General features: G+C 46.7%; 1 protein-coding gene across 4 annotated transcripts in view; it reads left to right on the plus strand.

Moving 5' to 3' along the window:
• The window catches only part of RASIP1 (Ras interacting protein 1), a 764,894-nt gene that overhangs the window by 79,313 nt on the left and 659,614 nt on the right, over window positions 1-25,967 (plus strand). For 3 of the 4 annotated variants that reach the window (XM_069742476.1, XM_069742477.1, XM_069742480.1), the window contains exon 3: window positions 277-875. In XM_069742476.1, the coding sequence (XP_069598577.1) occupies window positions 277-875 (599 nt within the window). The remainder of the gene's footprint in view (window positions 1-276; window positions 876-25,967) is intronic. The other variant, XM_069742479.1, reaches the window with a different exon arrangement.

Below are 25,967 nucleotides of genomic sequence, written 5' to 3' on the forward strand. Positions count from 1 at the left end.
GAGAAAGGAAGTTGTCGATTAACCCCATAAGAGCTGGATCCAGCACTGAAGATGTGCTGCTACAGCATGATAAAAAGTAATATTGCTAAAATAAACACAGTGGATGTTTTCAGTGGCACATAATAGCAAGATTTATGAAAAAAAAATTATTGTAGTGGACAACTTCTTTAACCAACTTTCCCTTGTTTTTGGATAGCATGCATGGTAACTTTATAGTGATAAGGCCACTAATCCCACATGTAAGCATTACATTTTTACCTGTCTTGTGCTTTGCAGATCCACTTCATCAGATACAGCAAGTCGGGGTAATGAGACAGTAGAGTTACGTCAACCAACAAAAAATAAAAACAATCGTCACAAACGTCTGTCTAACATCTTTCACCGTGGTACAATACTTATGACTGGCAGTATCAGCGCTGGTAGTGCAGCAGGGCGTTGGGCCAGTGAGAAAAAACTATCAGAAATAATTGATTCAGTGCCAGAAGATTTGGTTGAGCTTTCCAGTCAGAAGAATTTGCCAGGCATTCTGAAAATATTTGGTGATGACATTTCCTCTGGCACCAATTACAAAAGTGTTCTAGCTACTCCTCGATCCATGGCACGGGAACTCGTCAAAGAGGCTCTGGAAAGATATGCGGTGTCATATTCAGAAACAGAAGCCTTTGTTCTTTGTGATGTTGTAGGGCGTTTTGTTGGGCATGACGGTGAATGGAAGATGGAATACCTGCGCATTGTAGGGGATCATGAACGACCCCTTGTCTTACAAGAAATGTGGAAACCTAAAGCTGGATTCTCTCGGCGGTTTGAAATCAAGAGAAAGCAAGAGGTTGAGAAGATGACAACAGCAGAAGATAATGAGACCGCAGGTGGGCATGGTGTGTAAAAGTTTCATAGATATTTGAGATATAAAGATCACTGAATGTTATTTATTTATCTCTTACAGTAAATTAAATCATCAATTGCCATTTCTAAATGAAATGTTATAACAGTCTACAGTTCAAAATATTTTCAAGCTTTGTAACCCCAATAATTTAATTGCGTTCCATTTTCTTCCTAATTAGTTGCCCTTCATATGCAATATTGATGGCAGCTGATCATTAAGTAATGATTGGTTGGCGGCCCAAAATATCCAGCACTACAGATCAAAATTTTAGCATATTTGATGCAGATAATTAGAGATGAGCAAATTGATTCAAAATGAACCAATTTGCTATGAATTTTGAAAAATGTAACAAAATCAGTGAATTTGAATACTTCAAGATTCACTCAGGGTGAAATATCTTAAAAGGAACCTGTCAACCTGCTTGTGCTGAGTAACCTATAGATAGTCTGGTTGGTGCCATTATACTGATTAAAATGATACCTCTGTTGCTGAAATTTGTATTGTGGTTATTGTTTAATCCTTATTTGTAGTTTTCAGTTAATAAGATTCTTGTGCTTTGGGCAGCCTGTGGGGGTGGTCTTTATGTGCTGCTCTCCTTAGATTTTTATTCTGATGGCTCATAACAGGTCACTGATCCCTCAGTGACCTGCCCTGTTATGGCTGGCAATCAGGCAACACAGCGTGCAGTAATCAGCGCACATACAGAGATCTGGCAAAAACCCAAAACAATAGGACGAGCTCTGAGACGTGGAATCTCTGTAGACTGCAGTACCTGAACTGTCCTCACACAACTGGAAGCAGCAGTGGATTGCGCCTATCAACTACCTATGCAACTCGGCACTGCCTGAGGAGCTGACTAGCCTGAAGATAGAAATACAAGCCTGACTTACCTCAGAGAAATACCCCAAAGGAATAGGCAGCCCCCACATATAATGACTGTTAGCAAGATGAAAAGACAAACGTAGGAATGAAATAGATTCAGCAAAGTGAGGCCCGATATTCTAGACAGAGCGAGGATAGCAAAGAGAACTATGCAGTCTACAAAAAACCCTAAAACGAAAACCACGCAAAGGGGCAAAAAAGACCCACCGTGCCGAACTAACAGCACGGCGGTGCACCCCTTTGCTTCTCAGAGCTTCCAGCAAAAGATAATAACAAGCTGGACAGAAAAAACAGAAAACAAACTAGAAGCACTTATCTAGCAGAGCAGCAGGCCCAAGGAAAGATGCAGTAGCTCAGATCCAACACTGGAACATTGACAAGGAGCAAGGAAGACAGACTCAGGTGGAGCTAAATAGCAAGGCAGCCAACGAGCTCACCAAAACACCTGAGGGAGGAAGCCCAGAGACTGCAATACCACTTGTGACCACAGAAGTGAACTCAGCCACAGAATTCACAACAGTACCCCCCCCTTGAGGAGGGGTCACCGAACCCTCACCAGAACCCCCAGGCCGACCAGGATGAGCCACATGAAAGGCACGAACAAGATCTGGGGCATGGACATCAGAGGCAAAAACCCAGGAATTATCTTCCTGAGCATAACCCTTCCATTTGACCAGATACTGGAGTTTCCGTCTAGAGACACGAGAATCCAAAATCTTCTCCACAATATACTCCAATTCCCCCTCCACCAAAACAGGGGCAGGAGGCTCCACAGATGGAACCATAGGTGCCACGTATCTCCTCAACAACGACCTATGGAATACATTATGTATGGAAAAGGAGTCTGGGAGGGTCAGACGAAAAGACACCGGATTGAGAATCTCAGAAATCCTATACGGACCAATAAAACGAGGTTTAAATTTAGGAGAGGAAACCTTCATAGGTATATGACGAGAAGATAACCAAACCAGATCCCCAACACGAAGTCGGGGTCCCACACGGCGTCTGCGATTAGCGAAAAGCTGAGCCTTCTCCTGGGACAAGGTCAAATTGTCCACTACCTGAGTCCAGATCTGCTGCAACCTGTCCACCACATAATCCACACCAGGACAGTCCGAAGACTCAACCTGTCCTGAAGAGAAACGAGGATGGAACCCAGAATTGCAGAAAAATGGAGAGACCAAGGTAGCCGAGCTGGCCCGATTATTAAGGGCGAACTCAGCCAACGGCAAAAATGACACCCAATCATCCTGGTCAGCGGAAACAAAACATCTCAGATATGTTTCCAAGGTCTGATTGGTTCGTTCGGTCTGGCCATTAGTCTGAGGATGGAAGGCCGAGGAAAAAGATAGGTCAATGCCCATCCTACCACAAAAGGCTCGCCAGAACCTCGAGACAAACTGGGAACCTCTGTCAGAAACAATATTCTCAGGAATGCCATGTAAACGAACCACATGCTGGAAGAACAAAGGCACCAAATCAGAGGAGGAAGGCAATTTAACCAAGGGCACCAGATGGACCATTTTAGAAAAGCGATCACAGACCACCCAAATGACAGACATCTTTTGAGAAACGGGAAGGTCAGAAATGAAATCCATCGAAATATGTGTCCAAGGCCTCTTCGGGACCGGCAAGGGCAAAAGCAACCCACTGGCACGTGAACAGCAGGGCTTAGCCCTAGCACAAATTCCACAGGACTGCACAAAAGCACGCACATCCCGCGACAGAGATGGCCACCAGAAGGATCTAGCAACCAACTCCCTGGTACCAAAGATTCCTGGATGACCGGCCAGCACCGAACAATGAAGTTCAGAGATAACTTTACTAGTCCACCTATCAGGGACGAACAGTTTCTCGGCCGGACAACGATCAGGTTTATTAGCCTGAAATTTCTGCAACACTCTCCGCAAATCAGGGGAGATGGCAGACACAATGACTCCTTCCTTGAGGATACTCGCCGGCTCAGATAACCCCGGAGAGTCGGGCACAAAACTCCTAGACAGAGCATCCGCCTTCACATTTTTAGAGCCCGGAAGGTATGAAATCACAAAATCAAAACGAGCAAAAAATAACGACCAACGGGCCTGTCTAGGATTCAAGCGCTTGGCAGACTCAAGATAAGTAAGGTTCTTATGATCAGTCAAAACCACCACGCGATGCTTAGCACCCTCAAGCCAATGACGCCACTCCTCGAATGCCCACTTCATGGCCAGCAACTCTCGGTTGCCCACATCATAATTACGCTCAGCAGCAGAAAATTTCCTGGAAAAGAAAGCACATGGTTTGAACACTGAGCAACCAGAACCTCTCTGTGACAAAACCGCCCCTGCACCAATCTCAGAAGCATCAACCTCGACCTGGAACGGAAGAGAAACATCAGGTTGACACAACACAGGGGCACAGCAAAAACGACGCTTCAACTCCTGAAAAGCTTCCACGGCAGCAGAAGACCAATTAACCAAATCAGCACCCTTCTTGGTCAAATCGGTCAATGGTCTGGCAATGCTAGAAAAATTACAGATGAAGCGACGATAAAAATTAGCAAAGCCCAGGAATTTCTGCAAACTTTTTAGAGATGTCGGCTGAGTCCAATCCTGGATGGCCTGAACCTTAACCGGATCCATCTCGATAGTAGAAGGGGAAAAGATGAACCCCAAAAATGAAACTTTCTGCACACCGAAGAGACACTTTGATCCCTTCACGAACAAGGAATTAGCACGCAGTACCTGGAAAACCATTCTGACTTGCTTTACATGAGACTCCCAATCATCTGAGAAGATCAAAATGTCATCCAAGTAAACAATCAAGAATTTATCCAGATACTCACGGAAAATGTCATGCATAAAAGACTGAAAAACAGATGGAGCATTGGCAAGTCCGAACGGCATCACCAGATACTCAAAATGACCCTCGGGCGTATTAAATGCCGTTTTCCATTCATCTCCCTGCCTGATTCTCACCAGATTATACGCACCACGAAGATCAATCTTAGTAAACCAACTAGCCCCCTTAATCCGAGCAAACAAGTCAGAAATCAATGGCAAGGGATACTGAAACTTAACAGTGATCTTATTAAGAAGGCGGTAATCAATACACGGTCTTAGCGAACCATCCTTCTTGGCTACAAAAAAGAACCCTGCTCCCAATGGTGACGACGATGGGCGAATATGTCCCTTCTCCAGGGACTCCTTCACATAACTGCGCATAGCGGTGTGTTCAGGTACGGACAAATTAAATAAACGACCCTTAGGGAATTTACTACCAGGAATCAAATCGATAGCACAATCACAATTCCTATGCGGAGGAAGGGCATCAGACTTGGACTCTTCAAATACATCCTGAAAGTCCGACAAGAACTCTGGGATGTCAGAAGGAATGGATGACGAAATAGACAAAAATGGAACATCACCATGTACTCCCTGACAACCCCAGCTGGTTACCGACATAGAGTTCCAATCCAATACTGGATTATGGGTTTGTAGCCATGGCAACCCCAACACGACCACATCATGCAAATTATGCAGTACCAAAAAGCGAATAACTTCCTGATGTGCAGGAGCCATGCACATGGTCAGCTGGGCCCAGTACTGAGGCTTATTCTTGGCCAGAGGTGTAGCATCAATTCCTCTCAACGGAATAGGACACCGCAAAGGCTCCAAGAAAAATCCACAACGTTTAGCATAATCCAAATCCATCAGATTCAGGGCAGCGCCTGAATCCACAAACGCCATGACAGAATATGATGACAAAGAGCACATTAAGGTAATGGACAAAAGGAATTTGGACTGTACAGTACCAATAACGGCAGAGCTATCGAACCGCCTAGTGCGTTTAGGACAATTAGAAATAGCATGAGTAGAATCACCACAATAGAAACACAGTCTGTTCAGACGTCTGTGTTCGTGCCGTTCTACTTTAGTCATAGTCCTGTTGCACTGCATAGGCTCAGGCTTACTCTCAGACAATACCGCCAGATGGTGCACAGATTTACGCTCGCGCAAGCGACGACCGATCTGAATGGCCAAGGACATAGACTCATTCAAACCAGCAGGCATAGGAAATCCCACCATTACATCCTTAAGAGCTTCAGAGAGACCCTTTCTGAACAAAGCCGCTAGTGCAGATTCATTCCACAGAGTGAGTACTGACCATTTTCTAAATTTCTGACAATATACTTCTACATCATCCTGACCCTGGCATAAAGCCAGCAGATTTTTCTCAGCTTGATCCACTGAATTAGGCTCATCGTAAAGCAATCCCAGCGCCTGGAAAAATGCATCAACATTACTCAATGCAGAATCTCCTGGTGCAAGAGAAAACGCCCAGTCCTGTGGGTCGCCGCGCAAAAAAGAAATAATAATCAAAACCTGTTGAATAGGATTACCAGAAGAATGAGGTTTCAAGGCCAAAAATAGCTTACAATTATTTCTGAAGCTCAGGAACTTAGTTCTGTCACCAAAAAACAAATCAGGAATCGGAATTCTTGGTTCTAGCATCGATTTCTGATCAATAGTATCTTGAATCTTTTGTACATTTACAACGAGATTATCCATTGAGGAGCACAGAGCCTGAATATCCATGTCCACAGCTGTGTCCTGAAGCACTCTAATGTCTAGGGGAAAAAAAAGACTGAAGACAGAGCTAAGAAAAAAAAATGATGTCAGGATTTCTTTTTTCCCTCTATTGGAAATCATTGAATGGGCTCCTTGTACTGTTATGGCTGGCAATCAGGCAACACAGCGTGCAGTAATCAGCGCACATACAGAGATCTGGCAAAAACCCAAAACAATAGGACGAGCTCTGAGACGTGGAATCTCTGTAGACTGCAGTACCTGAACTGTCCTCACACAACTGGAAGCAGCAGTGGATTGCGCCTATCAACTACCTATGCAACTCGGCACTGCCTGAGGAGCTGACTAGCCTGAAGATAGAAATACAAGCCTGACTTACCTCAGAGAAATACCCCAAAGGAATAGGCAGCCCCCACATATAATGACTGTTAGCAAGATGAAAAGACAAACGTAGGAATGAAATAGATTCAGCAAAGTGAGGCCCGATATTCTAGACAGAGCGAGGATAGCAAAGAGAACTATGCAGTCTACAAAAAACCCTAAAACGAAAACCATGCAAAGGGGCAAAAAAGACCCACCGTGCCGAACTAACAGCACGGCGGTGCACCCCTTTGCTTCTCAGAGCTTCCAGCAAAAGATAATAACAAGCTGGACAGAAAAAACAGAAAACAAACTAGAAGCACTTATCTAGCAGAGCAGCAGGCCCAAGGAAAGATGCAGTAGCTCAGATCCAACACTGGAACATTGACAAGGAGCAAGGAAGACAGACTCAGGTGGAGCTAAATAGCAAGGCAGCCAACGAGCTCACCAAAACACCTGAGGGAGGAAGCCCAGAGACTGCAATACCACTTGTGACCACAGAAGTGAACTCAGCCACAGAATTCACAACACTGCCCCTATGTTACATACGAAATATAATATGTTTGAAAAAAAAAAAACAATTTCACATTCTGCAGGTAGGCACCAGCGCTTGTGCTGGAGCATGATTGCATCTGTAATATCCATGTAATTATTTCAGAAAATAACAATTTCTCTCTCAAAATGGCACCAGCCACGCGTGCGCGGTAGCGTCTAATAGATAAATTGTTTCACTGCACACTCAAGAGTTTTCATGCAAATAATGTTTAATAATTCTTCAACACAAGTGCTAGTGATGGACAAAGGGAAGGCACATAAAATGAAATGACTCTAACGTTTCACCCGTTCGGGCATTGATCACAAATTTGCTGTGGGTGAAGGGGAACACAAAAAAAGTATGTCAGTGCACATCAAGGTTACAGGAATATACATTATTTAAAATATTTACAATAAGGGTATGTTCACACGTTCAGGATTTCCATCCTTTTTTTTTCAGGACAGTTTTTTTAAAAACTGCAGCTCTTGGCAGAAAACGCAGGTCCTTTTTTTGGTCCTTTTTTGATGCGTTTTTGATGCGTTTTTGATGCGTTTTTTGAGGCGTTTTTTGATCCTTTTTTTATGCAGTTTTCTATGCAGAGACTGTGTGTTTCCTGGGAAGCTTTTTAGGGCTAAAATGGCTGAAAATACCCTAACCCTACCCCTAACCCTACCCCTAACCCTAACCCTACCCCTACCCCTAACCCTACCCCTAACCCTACCCCTAACCCTAACCCTACCCCTAACCCTACCCCTAACCCTAACCCTACCCCTAACCCTACCCCTAACCCTACCCCTAACCCTACCCCTAACCCTACCCCTAACCCTACCCCTAACCCTAACCCTACCCCTAACCCTACCCCTAACCCTAACCCTACCCCTACCCCTATTCTAACCTTAGTGAAAAAAAAAAAAAATTCTTAATTTTTTTATTGTCCCTACCAATGGGGGTGACAAAGTGGGGGGGGGGTGTCATTTACTATTTTTTTTATTTTGATCACTGAGATAGGTTATATCTCAGTGATCAAAATGCACTTTGGAGCGAATCTGCCGGCCGGCAGATTCGGCGGGCGCACTGCGCATGCGCCCGCCATTTTGCAAGATGGCGGCGCCCAGGGAGAAGACGGCCGGACGGACACCGGGACGCCGGGTAAGTATAAGGGGGGGAGATTAGGGCACGGGGGGGGGCATCGGAGCACTGGGGGGGGCATCGGAGCACGGGGGGGGGCATCGGAGCACGGGGGGCGGGATCGGAGCACGGGGGGGCAGCCACACTCCGCCCACGCACTTCCGCCCGCTCCCCCGCACTTCCTGCTGCAGCGGTTCTGCACATCAAATCGCAGTAAAACCTGCAGATATATTTTTGATCTGCGGGTTTTACTGCGATTTTGACCTCACAATGGAGGTCTATGGGTGCAGAACCGCTGCGGTTCAGGAAAAAGAATTGACATGCTCCTTCTTTTTTGCCGCAGCTATTCTGCGCGGCTTTTTACACGAAATTCCGGATCATGTGCACAGCAGTGACTGTTTTCCATAGGGTTACATTGTTATGTACCCTGCATGGAAAACAGCTGCGGAACCGCAGCGGCAATACCGCTGCGGTTCCGCAGTAAAAAACGCACTGTGTGAACATGGCCTAAAGATTCCCAGTAAGAAAAGGTTGTTTTAACACAAAGCTGATACATCAACCCAGTTAACAATCGTGATGAGTAGGGTTGAGCGAAACGGGTCGGCCATTTTCAGAAGTCGACGACTTTTGCCAAAGTCGGGTTTCATGAAACCCAACCCGACCCCTGTGTGGGGTCGGCCATGAGGTCGGCGATCTTCTGAATCTGGTATCGGAATTCCGATACCGAGTTCCGATATGTTTGCAATATCGGAAATCGGTAGGGTTGAGCGAAACGGATCATTCATTTTTAAAAGTCGCCGACTTTTGGCAAAGTCGGGTTTCATGAAACCCGACCCCTGTGTGGGGTCGGCCATGCGGTACGCGACTTTCGCGCCAAAGTCGCGTTTCAATGACGCTAAAAGCGCCATTTCTCAGCCAATGAAGGTGAACGCAGTGTGGGCAGCGTTATGACATAGGTCCTGGTCCCCACCATCTTAGAGAAGGGCATTGCAGTGATTGGCTTGCTGTCTGCGGCGTCACAGGGGCTATAAAGGGGCGTTCCCGCCGACCGCCATCTTACTGCTGCTGATCTGAGCCTAGGGAGAGGTTGCTGCTGCTTTGTCAGAAGCAGGGATAGCGTTAGGCAGGGTCCATTAACCACCAAACCGCTTGTGCTGTAGTGATTTCCACTGTCCAACACCACCTTTTGTTTGCAGGGACAGTGGAAGCTACATTTTTTTTTCCTCAGCGCTGTAGCTCATTGGGCTGCCCTAGAAGGCTCCCTGATAGCTGCATTGCTGTGTGTACGCCGCTGTGCAAACCAACTGCTTTTTTCAAAGCACAAATCCTCTTGTTCCTTCCTTTCTGCACAGCTATCTTGTTTGTTTGTCCACACTTTTTATTAAATTTGTGCATCAGTCCACTCCTTATTGCTGCCTGCCATACCTGGCTGAGATTACTGCAGGGAGATAGTAATTGTAGGACAGTCCCTGTTTTTTTTCTCCCTAAAAAAATAAGTTGTGGGAGATTAAGATTGGCATTTCTGCTAGAGTGCCATCCCTGTGTGTGCCATCTCTCTCACATAGTGGCCCATAGAAAGCCTTTGTATTTTTCAGTTTTTTTTTGTGGAGTTTATAAATTCTCCCTGAAAAAAAAAAACAGTGGGAGATTAATATTGGCCTTTGGGCTTGTGTGCCAGTCCTGAGTGTGCCATCTCTCTCTCAAATAGTGGGCCATAGAAAGCCTATTAATATTTTTTTTGGGGGGGTTTCTAAATTCTCCCTGAAAAAAGAAAAAAAAAAAGGTGGGAGATTAATATTGCCCTTTCTGCTTGTGTGCCACTCCTGACTCCTGGGTGTGCCATATCTCTCTCAAATAGTGGGCTATAGAAAGCCTATTTTTTTTCTATTTGGTTTCTAAATTCTCCCTGAAAAAAACAAAAAAAATCAGTGGGAGATCAATATTGACATTTGTGCTTGAGTGACAGTCCTGCGTGTGTGGCATCTCTCTCATTTGGTGACACCGAAAACAGAGTGTGTAACATTGTGCCTGATTTTCCTTGCGGTCTCACCCACCTGTAAAGGGATATCTAAATCATACTGAAGTTATAGCTCACCGTGTAAGTTGTTTGACAGCAACAAATACCGTTACTTTGGTTACGTTTTTAAAACAATGAGGAAGTCTGGTGGAAGAGGTCGTGGCCGTGGGCGTTCATTGTCAGCTGGTAATGATGGTAGTGGTAGTGGAGCATCAGGTGGTCGTGGGAAAAAAAATATTGCACCTAAGTCTGGAGCTGTGGAGCCAGGTTCGTCGTCTGGCTACACAAGGCCTCGAACGCTCCCTTTTCTGGAAGTAGGAAAACCGCTTTTAAAGCCGGAGCAGCAAGAGCAAGTTTTGGCTTACCTTTCAGACTCAGCCTCTAGCTCTTTTGCCTCCTCTTTTGAAACTGGCAAATGTAAAAGCAGCGCGTCGTTAGTGGATGTTCACGGTCAGGGACAAGTCACTTCCTTGTCCTCTTCAGCAAAAACAACAACAGAGAAGGATGCAGCAGGCGACACAACGGGTTACTCCATGGAGCTCTTTACACATACCGTCCCTGGCTTAGAAAGTGAAGCAGTTAACAGGCCATGCCCATTACAAGTTGAATCTGACATGGAGTGCACTGATGCACAGCCACAGCCAGACTACTATGCTGGTCCTTTGACTCAGACCACAACATTGCCCTCGCAGGGTACTGATCCAGAATCAGACCCTGATGAGACTATGTTGCCCCGTCACGAATGCTCTACCACCGACTTACACGGTGACACAGACGAAGTTGCGCACGAGCTAGAAGAGGAGGTTATAGATGACCCAGTTGTTGACCCCGATTGGCAGCCATTGGGGGAACAGGGTGCAGGCGGCAGTAGTTCTGAAGCGGAGGAGGTGGGGCCGCAGCAGGCATCAACATCGCAACAGGTTCCATCTGCCGGGCCCGTAGATGGCCCAAAACGTGTGGCAAAGCCAAAACCTGTTGGAGGACAGCGTGGCCATCCGGTTAAAGCTCAGTCTGCAATGCCTGAAAAGGGATCCCAGGCTCGAAAGAGTGCAGTCTGGCATTTTTTTTAAACATCATCCAATTGATCAGCGCAAAGTCATCTGTCAAAAATGTTCAACTACCTTAAGCAGAGGTCAGAATCTGAAAAGTCTCAATGCAAGTTGCATGCATAGACATTTAACCACCATGCATTTGCAAGCCTGGACTAACTACCAAACGTCCCTTAAGGTTGTAGCACCCTCGGCCTTTGAAGCTAGTCAGCAACGCTACATCCCTGCCGTCACTGTAAGGCCACCATTTTCCGCACCACCTGCAGTATCTGTGCAGGTTTCTTTGCCAGGCCAAAGCAGTCAGGGTCAGGGAATCACCAGTTTCGTAGTAGGAAACACTGCATCTAGGGCTCAGGCGGAAACAATACCGTCTCCAACCGTCTCTCAGTCTGCCATGTCCACCGGCACACCCGCTAGTTCCACGATCTCCAGCTCTCCAGTCCAGCTCACCCTACATGAGACTCTGGTTAGAAAAAGGAAGTACTTATCCTCGCATCCGCGTACACAGGGTTTGAACGCCCACATAGCTAGACTAATCTTGTTAGAGATGATGCCCTACCGTTTAGTTGAAAGTGAAGCTTGCAAAGCACTGATGGACTACGCTGTACCATGCTACGAGCTACCCAGTCGACACTTCTTTTCGAGAAAAGCCATCCCAGCCCTCCACCAGCATGTTAAAGAGCGCATCGTCCATGCACTCAGGCAATCTGTGAGTACAAAGGTGCACCTGACAACAGATGCATGGACCAGTAGGCATGGCCAGGGACGTTACGTGTCCATCACGGCACACTGGGTGAATGTGGTGGATGCAGGGTCCACAGAGGACATCAATTTCGGGACAGTTCTGCCTAGCCCACGGTCTAGGAAACAGTTGGCTGTAGGTGTTCGCACCCCCTCCTCCTCCTCTTCAACCTTCTGCAGAAGCGATAGCTCGTCCACAGACCGCAGTCGCCAAACCACTCCATCCGCAGCTGCCACTGTTGCACACCAGTTGTCCCATTATGGGGCAGCTACTGGCAAGCGTCAGCAGGCTGTATTGGCTATGAAGTGTTTGGGCGACAACAGACACACCGCGGAAGTTCTGTCCGAGTTCTTGCAGAGAGAAACGCAGTCGTGGCTGGGCACAGTAGATCTTGAGGCAGGCAAGGTAGTGAGTGATAACGGAAGGAATTTCATGGCTGCCATCTCCCTTTCCCAACTGAAACACATTCCTTGCCTGGCTCACACCTTAAACCTGGTGGTGCAGTGCTTCCTGAAAAGTTATCCGGGGTTATCCGACCGGCTCCTCAAAGTGCGCGGACTTTGCTCACATATCCGCCGTTCGCCCGTACACTCCAGCCGTATGCAGACCTATCAGCGGTCTTTGAACCTTCCCCAGCATCGCCTAATCATAGACGTTGCAACAAGGTGGAACTCAACACTGCACATGCTTCAGAGACTGTGCGAACAGAGGCGGGCTGTTATGTTTTTGTGGGAGGATACACATACACGGGCAGGCAGTAGGATGGCAGACATGGAGTTGTCAGGTGTGCAGTGGTCGAAGATACAAGACATGTGTCAAGTCCTTCAGTGTTTTGAGGAATGCACACGGCTGGTTAGTGCAGACAACGCCATAATAAGCATGAGCATCCCCCTAATGCGTCTGCTGATGCAAAGTTTGACGCACATAAAGGATCAGGCATCTGCAGCCGAGGAAGAGGAAAGCCTTGATGACAGTCAGCCATTGTCTGGTCAGGGCAGTGTACAGGATGAGGTAGCGGGTGAACAGGAGGAGGAGGACGAGGAGGACGATGGGGATGAGCATTTTTTTAATGAGGAAGCTTCTCCGGGGCCACTGGAAATTGGTGGCATGGCAAGGCCGGTTTCTGGGTTTCTGAGGGACACAAGTGACGTAGATTTGCCTGAAACTGCCCCTCAACCAAGCACAACCGCAGATTTGACAACTGGAACTTTGGCACACATGGCGGATTATGCCTTACGTATCCTCAAAAGGGACACACGCATTACGAAAATGATGAACGATGACGATTACTGGTTGGCCTGCCTCCTTGATCCTCGCTATAAAGGCAAATTGCAAAATATTATGCCACATGACAACTTGGAACTAATATTAGCAACCAAACAATCAACTCTTGTTGACCGTTTGATTCAGGCATTCCCAGCACACAGCGCCCGTGATCGTTCTCACACGAGCTGCAGGGGGCAGCAGACCAGAAGTGTTAGAGGTGCAGAAATCCGAAGTGGCGTTGGACAGAGGGGTTTTCTGACCAGGTTGTGGAGTGATTTTGCTATGACCGCAGACAGGACAGGTCCTGCTGCATCAATTCAAAGTGACAGGAGACAACATTTGTCCAGTATGGTTACTAACTATTTTTCATCCCTTATCGATGTTCTACCTCAACCGTCATTCCCATTTGATTACTGGGCATCCAAATTAGACACCTGGCCAGAATTGGCAGAATATGCATTGCAGGAGCTTGCTTGCCCGGCAGCTAGTGTCCTATCAGAAAGAGTATTCAGTGCTGCAGGTTCAATATTACCCGAAAAAAGGACTCGTCTGGCTACCCAAAATGTTGATGATCTAACCTTCATTAAAATGAACCACAACTGGATTTCGAATTCTTTTGCCCCACCTTGCCCGGCCGACACCTTGCCAGTGCCAGGCAGCAGCTGCCAAGGCAAACAGGATCATGGGGTGCATTAAAAGAGGTCTGGATACACATGATGAGATCATTATACTGCCTCTGTACAAATCCCTAGTTAGACCGCACATGGAGTACTGTGTCCAGTTTTGGGCACCGGTGCTCAGGAAGGATATAATGGAACTAGAGAGAGTACAAAGGAGGGCAACAAAATTAATAAAGGGGATGGGAGAACTACAATACCCAGATAGATTAGCGAAATTAGGATTATTTAGTCTAGAAAAAAGACGACTGAGGGGCGGTCTAATAACCATGTATAAGTATATAAGGGGACAATACAAATATCTCGCTGAGGATCTGTTTATACCAAGGAAGGTGACGGGCACAAGGGGGCATTCTTTGCGTCTGGAGGAGAGAAGGTTTTTCCACCAACATAGAAGAGGATTCTTTACTGTTAGGGCAGTGAGAATCTGGAATTGCTTGCCTGAGGAGGTGGTGATGGCGAACTCAGTCGAGGGGTTCAAGAGAGGCCTGGATGTCTTCCTGGAGCAGAACAATATTGTATCATACAATTATTAGGTTCTGTAGAAGGACGTAGATCTGGGTATTTATTATGATGGAATATAGGCTGAACTGGATGGACAAATGTCTTTTTTCGGCCTTACTAACTATGTTACTATGTTACTATGTTACACCTAGCTTTCCTATGAAAAGGTATTGCCTGTGGACTTCTCTGAATGACTTTACCAATCACGTAATTTGCAGCAGCTGATTGTCCAGCATACGACATGTTTACACCTCCCTAAATGGCCAAACTCCCCACACGGGGCCGTGGTATCGCCACTTGGCGCAAGCACCCGTGAGAGTGCTGTTTGTCTGAAGAGGTGGGTGTGCCTGCTTTTGGTCTACGGCACTGCCACTGGGTCCCTCATAGTACAATAAAGTGTCTCTGGCAGTGGTGGTGCGCACCCAACGTCAGACACACTGTTGTAACATGAGGGGCCCTGGGCATGTACCGCCGGCCACAAGAGAGTTCCCCCACCCCCAGCTCAAACATTGCTCTACCACTTGCACAATTATCTCTCACAGTTCCACTAATGTTTAGTCTATGCGCTGACATCCGTAAATTCCTGCCACTGACAATACCATTGTGTTGACATGTATGATGGTACTTAACATAGTCAGGGGCAGTGTCCTATATTTACCCAAGAAAATACTTTGTGCCAAATTACTAGGTCTGAAACTACGCAGAGGAGCCCACCCCTGTACCTAATGATTGCACCCTTTTGGTTTTTCTTTTTGTTGTAATGCGAGACATTAACATGTATTTATTTTTTGGGACTACTAACTGGCAGACACTCATTACAATCGGCCGCCGCTGACAACACCAATGGCGCCCACTGCCTGTGTACCCCTGCAAGAGAATTCAAAGTGCCTGCAGCCCAAATTTATTATGTTAGGCCTACTACGCCTGTCTGCGGTCCCTCCTTCCACTAGGCCTCCACTGACCTGTCTACTGCTGCCCGTGTACTCCTGGAACCAATTTTAAAGTGCCTACAGCCCTAATGTATTATGTTAGGCCTTCGAAGCCTGTCTGCGGTCCCTCCTTCCACTAGGCCTCCACTGACCTGTCTACTGCTGCCCGTGTTCCCCTGGAACCAATTTTAAAGTGCCTACAGCCCTAATTTATTATGTTAGGCCTTCGAAGCCTGTCTGCGGTCCCTCCTTCCACTAGGCCTCCACTGATGTGTCTACTGCTGCCCGTGTTCCCCTGGAACCAATTTTAAAGTGCCTACAGCCCTAATTTATTATGTTAGGCCTTCGAAGCTTGTCTGCGGTCCCTCCTTCCACTAGGCCTCCACTGACCTGTCTACTGCTGCCCGTGTTCCCCTGGAACCAATTTTAAAGTGCCTACAGCCCTAATTTATTATGTTAGGCCTTCGAAGCCTGTCTGCGGTCCCTCCTTCCACTAGTTCTCCACTGACCTGTCTACTGCTGCCCGTGTTCCCCTGGAACCAATTTTAAAGTGCCTACAGCCCTAATTTATTATGTTAGGCCTTCGAAGCCTGTCTGCGGTCCCTCCTTCCACTAGTCCTCCACTGACCTGTCTACTGCTGCCCGTGTTCCCTTGGAACCAATTTTAAAGTGCCTACAGCCCTAATTTATTATGTTAGGTCTTCGAAGCCTGTCTGCGGTCCCTCCTTCCACTAGTCCTCCACTGACCTGTCTACTGCTGCCCGTGTTCCCCTGGAACCAATTTTAAAGTGCCTACAGCCCTAATTTATTATGTTAGGCCTTCGAAGCCTGTCTGCGGTCCCTCCTTCCACTAGGCCTCCACTGACCTGTCTACTGCTGCCCGTGTTCCCCTGGAACCAATTTTAAAGTGCCTACAGCCCTAATTTATTATGTTAGGCCTTCGAAGCCTGTCTGCGGTCCCTCCTTCCACTAGTCCTCCACTGACCTGTCTACTGCTGCCCGTGTTCCCCTGGAACCAATTTTAAAGTGCCTACAGCCCAATTTTATTATGTTAGGCCTTCGACGCCTGTCTGCGGTTCCTCCTTCCACTAGTCCTCCACTGACCTGTCTACTGCTGCCCGTGTTCCCCTGGAACCAATTTTAAAGTGCCTACAGCCCTAATTTATTATGTTAGGCCTTCGAAGCCTGTCTGCGGTCCCTCCTTCCACTTGTCCTCCACTGACCTGTCTACTGCTGCCCGTGTTCCCCTGGAACCAATTTTAAAGTGCCTACAGCCCAATTTTATTATGTTAGGCCTTCGAAGCCTGTCTGCGGTCCCTCCTTCCAATAGTTCTCCACTGACCAGAACAATGCTGGCCGTGTACCCCTGGAACCCAGCTGAAAGTGCATGGAGCCTCCTTTTTTTCTTTGTTTTATATTTAGAAAGCCCAGATGAACTACACTGTACCACGGTTCAAGCTACCCAGTCAACATTTCTTTTGCGAGAAAAGCCATCCCAGCCCTCCACCGGCATGAAAAAGTCTGCATTGTCATAGCACTCAGGCAATCAAACAGTAGAAAGGTGCACCTGACAAGAGACGCATGGACCAGTAGGCATGTCCACAAAAAGTTACGTGTCCATTACGGCGCACTGGGTTAATGTGTTGGATGCATGGTCCACAGGGGACAGCCTACATAGTCTGTCTGCAGTCCCTAATTCAAATTGTCCTCCGCTGACCACACCACTGCTGCCCGTGTACCCCTGGAACCAATTTTAAAGTGCCTACAGCCTAATTTTGTTATGTTAGGCCTACTACGCCTGTCTGCGGTCCCTCCTTCCAATACTCCTCCACTGACCACACCACTGCTGCCCGCGGACCCCTGGAACCTATTTTTAATTGCATAGAGCATCCTTTTTTTAATAGTAGGCGTACAAAGTCTGTCTGCGGTCCACTATTGAAATTGTCCTCCACTGACCAGAGCAATGCTGCCTGTGTACCCCTGTAACCTTTTTTAAACTGCAGTGAGCCACATTTTTGGTTTTAGGCCTAGTACCTGTGTCTGTCTGCACCACTCAATACAGCTGTCCTCCTTTGAAAAACGCAGAGCGTCAATAGTCTTGTTTTCAGCCTCTAGGAATTTGAAAACTGCATTGGGGCTACTATTTTGGTAGGGCCTACTAACGGTGTCTGCCGCTCCAAGGTGTGCCCCAGGTTTCCTCTCCATTGCTTGGGTCTTCCGACTCTCGTTTAGTAGTTGTTGAAAACTACACTGCATTAGGCCTACAAATTGAGTATGGGGTGTAGAGACGGTGTGTTCCACTCCAAGGTGTTCCCCAGGTTTCGTCCACATTGCTTCGATCTTCCGACTCTCGTTTAGTAGTTGTAGAAAACTACACTGCATTAGGCCTACAAATTGGGTATGAGGTGTAGAGACGGTGTGTTCCACTCCAAGGTGTTCCCCAGGTTTCCTCTCCATTGCTTCGATCTTCCGACTCTCGTTTAGTAGTTGTTGAAAACTACACTGCATTAGGCCTACAAATTGGGTATGGGGTGTAGAGACGGTGTGTTCCACTCCAAGGTGTTCCCCAGGTTTACTCTCCATTGCTTCGGTCTTCCGACTCTCGTTTAGTAGTTGTTGAAAACTACACTGCATTAGGCCTACAAATTGAGTATGGGGTGTAGAGACGGTGTGTTCCACTCCAAGGTGTTCCCCAGGTTTCCTCTCCATTGCTTCGGTCTTCCGACTCTCGTTTAGTAGTTGTTGAAAACTACACTGCATTAGGCCTACAAATTGAGTATGGGGTGTAGAGACGGTGTGTTCCACTCCAAGGTGTTCCCCAGGTTTCCTCTCCATTGCTTCGGTCTTCTGACTCTCGTTTAGTGGTTGTAGAAAACTACACTGCATTAGGCCTACAAATTGGGTATGGGGTGTAGAGACGGTGTGTTCCACTCCAAGGTGTTCCCCAGGTTTCCTCTCCATTGCTTCGATCTTCCGACTCTCGTTTAGTAGTTGTTGAAAACTACACTGCATTAGGTCTACAAATTGGGTATGGGGTGTAGAGACGGTGTGTTCCACTACAAGGTGTTCCCCAGGTTTCCTCTCCATTGCTTCGATCTTCCGACTCTCGTTTAGTAGTTGTTGAAAACTACACTGCATTAGGCCTACAAATTGGGTATGAGGTGTAGAGACGGTGTGTTCCATTCCAAGGTGTTCCCCAGGTTTCGTCTACATTGCTTCGGTCTTCCGACTCTCGTTTAGTAGTTGTAGAAAACTACACTGCATTAGGCCTACAAATTGGGTATGGGGTGTAGAGACGGTGTGTTCCACTCCAAGGTGTTCCCCAGGTTTCCTCTCCATTGCTTCGATCTTCCGACTCTCGTTTAGTAGTTGTTGAAAACTACACTGCATTAGGCCTACAAATTGGGTATGGGGTGTAGAGACGGTGTGCTCCACTCCAAGGTGTTCCCCAGGTTTCCTCTACATTGCTTCGGTCTTCCGACTCTCGTTTAGTAGTTGTTGAAAACTACACTGCATTAGGCCTACAAATTGGGTATGGGGTGTAGAGACGGTGTGTTCCACTCCAAGGTGTTCCCCAGGTTTCCTCTCCATTGCTTCGATCTTCCGACTCTCGTTTAGTAGTTGTTGAAAACTACAATGCATTAGGCCTACAAATTGGGTATGGGGTGTAGAGACGGTGTGTTCCACTACAAGGTGTTCCCCAGGTTTCCTCTCCATTGCTTCGATCTTCCGACTCTCGTTTAGTAGTTGTTGAAAACTACACTGCATTCGGCCTACAAGTTGGGTCTGGGTTGTAGAGACGGTGTCTTCCGCTCCAAGGTGTTCTCCAGGTTTCCTCTCCATTGCTTCGATCTTCTGGCTCTCGTTTAGTAGTTGTTGAAAACAACACTGCATTCGGCCTACAAGTTGGGTCTGGGGTGTATAGACGGTGTCTTCCACTCCAAGTTGTTCCCCAGGTTTCCTCTCCATTGCTTCGATCTTCTGGCTCTCGTTAAGTAGTTGTTGAAAACAACACTGCATTAGGCCTACTAGTTGGGTTGGGGCCTTCTATCTGTGTCTGCCGCTCCTTGCTGTTCTCCTCCAGTGAACAAAGCTGTGCCGCCGGTTTACTACTGTTGCCAATTTTGAACTGCATTTAGAATACTTACTGATTTGGGCCTACTCTCTGTATCAGCCTCTCATTCCAGTTGTCCTCCACTGAACAAAACAATGCCCCCTGGTTAGTCCTGTTACCAATTTTGAACTGCATTTAGCCCACTTTATTCTTTGGGCCCATATCTGTTTCCCCCTCATCCTGCCCATTGCCCAGCCAGTGATAGATAGTCTGCTGGTACATTGACCCATAATGCAACATTCCCCATGCACGCTACACTGCAAGATTGTGACCCTGCTGAAAGTCAGGTCCCCCTTCCCGCATACCATACCACCTTACACGGGGACAAAGAGGAAGGTGCAGATGAAGGTGCAGGTTCCTTCATCAGGTGGGGGGAGGAATACTCGTTGGCGACGTCACTGGCACAGGGCCCCTCATAGTACGCAAAAGTGTTGCTGCCAGTGGGAGGCGCCCCTGCCGTGCAAACACACCGCTGTACTTTGAGGGGCCCTGTGCCAATGCCAACGAGTGGGCCCCCCCTGCTTGCTCAGGATCACAGCACTTGCAAAGTTGAAATACTCTCCCTGCTCCACTGCCATAACGTGGTCCAGATTTACTGGGCACACTAATTACTTGAACCAGCCCTACCCCCCACAACTTTAGCCAAATGACCCCCAATTTCAAATGCCTTCCAATTATTATAAGCTAAATTACGATTGACAAGCTTCAGTAGCAAGAATGGATGTTTTTGCCAATACAATGGGCTCTGTGCATGTTTTCCTGGCCTCTACTCACTGCCGACTATGCTCCCCCATTGACTTGCATTGGGTTTCGTGTTTCGGTCGATCCCCGACTTTTCGCGATAATCGGCCGATTCCACTCGACTCGACTTTTGAGATAGTCGGGTTTTGCGAAACACGGCTCGACTCTAAAAAGGTCAAGGTCGCTCAACTCTAGAAATCGGTATTGGAATCCATATTTAAGTGTAAAATAAAGAATTAAAATAAAAAATATTGCTATACTTACCCTCTGACGCGCCCTGGTACTAACCGGCAGCCTTCCTTCCTTAGAATCAGCGCGTGAAAGACCTTAGATGACGTCGCGGCTTGTGATTGGTCGCGCGACCGCCCATGTGACCACTCATGTGACCAATCACAAGTCGCGACGTCACCGAAGGTCCTTCAAGCGCTGATTCTTAGGAAGGAAGGCTGCCGGAAAGAAGCAGGGCGCGTCCGAGGGTGAGTATATTCCTATCAGGTATATACTCACCCTCGGACGCGCCCTGCTTCTTTCCGGCAGCCTTCCTTCCTAAGAATCAGCGCTTGAAGGACCTTCGGTGACGTCGCGGCTTGTGATTGGTCGCGAGAGCGGTCACATGGGCGGTCGCGCGACCAATCACAAGCCGCGACATCATCTAAGGTCTTTCACGCGCTGATTCTAAGGAAGGAAGGTTGCCGGTTAGTACCAGGGCACGTCAGAGGGTAAGTATAGCAATATTTTTTATTTTAATTCTTTATTTTACACTTAAATATGGATCCCAGGGCCTGAAGAAGAGTTTCCTCTCCTTCAGACCCTGGGAACCATTGGAAACCCAATGCACTGCATTGGGTTTCGAGTTTCGGCCGACCCCGACTTTTCTATAGGATCGGACGATTTCACTTGACCCGACTTTTGAGAAAGTCGGGTTTCGTGAAACCCGACCCGATCCTATAAAAGTAAAAGTCGCCAACCCTAAGCACTAAAATGCTCTGGTGCTCGTTGCTCGGGTTGAGCAGATTGGAATACTCGGGTACATGGCCAGGACAACGAGCCCAATGTAAGTCTATGGGAGAACCGAGTATTTTTACCACTATCCCCCCGGGGGTCCTCTTAAGGTCTAAAAAAGTCTGGAAATGATGGAAACACTGCTCAAATGACACAGGGACATCATGGGGATATAGACAACGATCCAACCTAAACTAGATCGCTGGAGCGTCGCTGTTTAGGTCGCTGTAGAGACGTCAAACAGAACGATGCAGGAGACGTAACGGCAACTCAATTATCGTTCACGCTCCATGTAAAAACTTTGCTGGCGTCGTTGCTTTTCATGTCAAACATGACGATACACGCCGATCTAGCGACCAAATAAAGTTCTGGACTTCTAGCTCCGACCAGCGATATAACAGCGGGATCAAGATCGCTGCTGCGTGTCAAACACAACGAGATCGCTATCTAGGACGCTGCAACGTCACAGATTGTTGTCATTCTCGTTGCAAAGTTGCTGAGTGTGACGGTACCTTTAGGCCAAATATTTAACCCCAGACCGAAAATTTCCTCTCTCACTAAGGCTACGTTCACCACATTTGCGTTGTGCGCCGCTGCGTCGGCGACGCAACGCACAACGCAAATAAAAACGCACGCAAAAACGCTGCGTTTTGCGACGCATGCGTCGTTTTTTGCCGAAATTTGGATGCAAGAAAAATGCAACTTGTTGCGTTTTCTGCGCCCGACGCGGCAAAAAAACCGCATGCGTCGCACAACGCAGCACAACGCATGTCCATGTGTCCCCCATGTTAAATATAGGGGCGCATGACGCATGCGTCGCCGCTGCGTCGCTTGACACAAACACGCAAAACACTAATGTGAACGTAGACTTAGGCTTAGTTCAGACGCAGCGTTTTTTAAGCGTTTTTCAACTTTAACATTGCTTTCAACCACTACAAATGCATTCACTGGGAAATGTCATTCTAACATTTAACACCCCTAGCTGGCTATGTGGTGTGTGACACATAAGCAGACCCATCTTGTTTAATTTACGAAGGAGGAACTGTTAAAGTCACAGAACCTATTTTTACTGGAGTATCAGGCGGCATTAATCTTCTTAAAGGGCCATTATGAAACAGTGGGTGTCCTAAGCTGTTGTAGCCAATGCTGTGAGTGGATGGGCGGCCAAGAATTATGACGCACTACAATACCGCTGTCATAAGATGCCCAGGGGGGATTCCTGAAATAGTGTTGCATTGAATTCAGGGCCTGCCCTGCTACCAATTCATATGCACCCCAAAAAGCCTATGAACCCACATATTGGATGGGCCCATGAAAATCCACTTCACAATATGCATTTTGTACTCCCGTACTCCTTTGTTTTACACATTGGCAGCAAGGCCTGCCCTGCTACATAGTCATATGCACCCTTTTATGCCTTTGAACCCACATACTGGATGGGCCCATGAAAATCCACTCGTATTTTTTAATGGTATGATGGTTCCCTCTTTGCACAATTATTTACAGGAGAATTTGGCAATTTTATTTGCCATGTTTTTAACACTAAGGTTCAGATACCGCTTTAAAAAAGGCTAATACTTGCAATACAAAGCAATTTTATTGCAAAATACAAAATTCAAAGAGTAGTATGATTGAATAGTATGAGTGCGTACACTTTTGTATATGTTAACATACAAAGGATAATAAGCACATATAAGGATTAAATAAATATAGTGATTACGTATATATGAAGATTAACTACATACAGTATTTAACCCCTTTCTGCCATTGGACGTACTATTCCGTCCATGTAGGGTGGGCATTACTTCCCAAGGATGGAATAGTACATCCAGCGCGATCGGCCGCGCTCACTGGGGGAGCGCGGCCGGGTGTCAGCTGCCTATCGCAGTTGACATCCGGCACTATGTGCCAGAAGCGGTCACGGACCGCCCCCCGGCACATTAACCCCGGCACACGCGATCAAACATGATCGCGGTGTGCCGGCGGTATAGGGAAGCATCACGCAGGGAGGGGGTTCCCTGTGGGCTTCCCTGAGACCCCCGCAGCAACGTGATGTGATCGCGTTGCTGCGAGGGTCTCTTACCTCTCCTCCTTGCAGCAGGACCGGATCCAAAATGGCCACGGCATCCGGGTCCTGCAGGGAGGGAGGTGGCTTACCAAGTGCCTGCTCAGTGCTGTAAGTCAGATAGCTGATCTGACAGCGTGCTGTGCAAACTGTCAGATCAGCGATCTGTGATGTCTCCCCTTGGGACAAAGTAAAAAAAAAAATTTCCACATGTGTAAAAAAAATAAAAAAAATTCCTAAATAAAGAAAAAAAAATAGTATTCCCATGAATACATTTCTTTATCTAAATAAAAAAACAAACAGTAAAAGTACACACATTTAGTATCGCCGCGTCCGTAATGACCCAACCTATAAAACTGTCCCACTAATTAACCCCTTCAGCAAACACCATAAGAAAAAGAAAAAAACGAGACAAAAAACAACGCTTTATTATCATACCACCGAACAAAAAGTGGAATAACACGTGATCAAAAAGACAGATATAAATAACCATGGTACCGCTGAAAACGTCATCTTGTCCCGCAAAAAAGAGCTGTCATACAGCATCATCAGCAAAAAAATAAAAAAAGTTATAGTCCTCACAATAAAGCGATGCAAAAATAATTATTTTTTCTATAAAATAGTTTTTATCGTATAAAAGCGCCAAAACATAAAAAAATGATATAAATGAGGTATCGCTGTAATCGTACTGACCCGACGAACAAAACTGCTTTATCAATTTTACCAAACGTTGAACGGTATAAACGCCTCCCCCAAAAGAAATTCATGAATTGCTGGTTTTTGGTCATTCTGGTCATAGCTGTTTTGGTCATTCTGCCTCACAAAAATCGGAATAAAAAGCGATCAAAAAATTTCACATGCCCGAAAATGTTACCAATAAAAATGTCAACTCGTCCTGCAAAAAACAAGACTTCACATGACTCCGTGGACTCAAATATGGAAAAATTATAGCTCTCAAAATGTGGTAACGCAAAAAATATTTTTTGCAATAAAAAGCATCTTTCAGTGTGTGACGGCTGCCAATCATAAAAATCCGCTAAAAAACCCGCTATAAAAGTAAATCAAACCCCCCTTCATCGCCCCCTTAGTTAGGGAAAAATAAAAAAAATGTATTTATTTCCATTTTCCCATTAGGGCTAGGGTTAGGGTTGGGGCTAGGTTAACGCTACAGTTAGGGTTGGGGCTAAAGTTAGCGTTAGGGTTGGGGCTAAAGTTAGGGTTTGGATTACATTTACGGTTGGGAATAGGATTGGGATTTGGGTTAGGGGTGTGTCTGGGTTAGAGGTGTGGTTGGGGTTACCGTTGGGATTAGGGTTAGGGGTATGTTTGGATTAGGGTTTTAGTTATAATTGGGGGGTTTCCTGTTATAACCTGGTGGTTAGGAGCACCCAAAAAGACCAGATGGTTAAACCAACAAAGGACAAGCTCTGGGAAGTGGGAGCTCTGCTGACCGCAACCCCTAATCCTAACACACACACTAGAAATAGCCGTGGAGCGTTCCTGACACTCCCTAGATGCCTCTTTACAGCCTAAGAGCTAACTAGCCCTAGAGGTAGAAAATAAAGCCTACCTTGCCTCAGAGAAATTCCCCAAAGAAAAAGGCAGCCCCCCACATATATTGACTGTGAGTAAAGATGAAAGTCACAAACACAGAAATGAAACAGGTTTCAGCAAAGGGAGGCCAGACTTACTAAACAGACAGAGGATAGGAAAGGTAAATTTGCAGTCAGCACAGAAAACTACAAAAAGACCACGCAGTGTGTGCAAAAAGACCTCCGCACCGACTCACGGTGCGGAGGTGCCACTCTGCATCCCAGAGCTTCCAGCTAGCAAAGCAAAATCATGATGGCAAAGCTGGACAAGAAAACAAAAAACAAATAATAAACTAGCAGGGACTTAGCTTCTGCTGGAGTAGACAGGACACCCGAGAGATCCAAGAGCTAACTGAACCAGTACAAGAACATTGCCAGCTGGCATGGAGTAACGATCTGAGTGGAGTTAAATAGAGCAGCCAGCCAAAGAATAAACCATGTCACCTGTGGAAGGAACCTCAGAAGCAGCAGCTCCACTCACAGCCACCAGAGGGAGTCCATGGACAGAACTCGCCGAAGTACCATTCATGACCACAGGAGGGAGTTCGATAACAGAATTCACAACAGTTTCCACTCTTTAGACACATCAGGGGCTCTCCAAACGTGACATGGCGTCCGATCTCAATTCCAGCCAATTCTGCGTTGAAAAAGTAAAACAGTGCTCCTTTCTTCCGAGCTCTCCCGTGTGCCCAAACAGGGGTGTACCCCAATATATGGGGTATCAGCATACTCAGGACAAATTGGACAACAACTTTTGGGGTCCAATTTCTCCTGTTACCCTTGGGAAAATACAAAACTGGGGGCTAAAAAATAATTTTTGTGGGGAAAAAAAAGATTTTTTATTTTCACGGCTCTGCGTTATAAACTGTAGTGAAACACTTGGGGGCTCAAAGTTCTCACAACACATCTA

The sequence above is a fragment of the Ranitomeya imitator genome, chromosome 10, assembly GCF_032444005.1.
Source record: "Ranitomeya imitator isolate aRanImi1 chromosome 10, aRanImi1.pri, whole genome shotgun sequence".
Taxonomy (NCBI): Eukaryota; Metazoa; Chordata; class Amphibia; order Anura; family Dendrobatidae; genus Ranitomeya; species Ranitomeya imitator.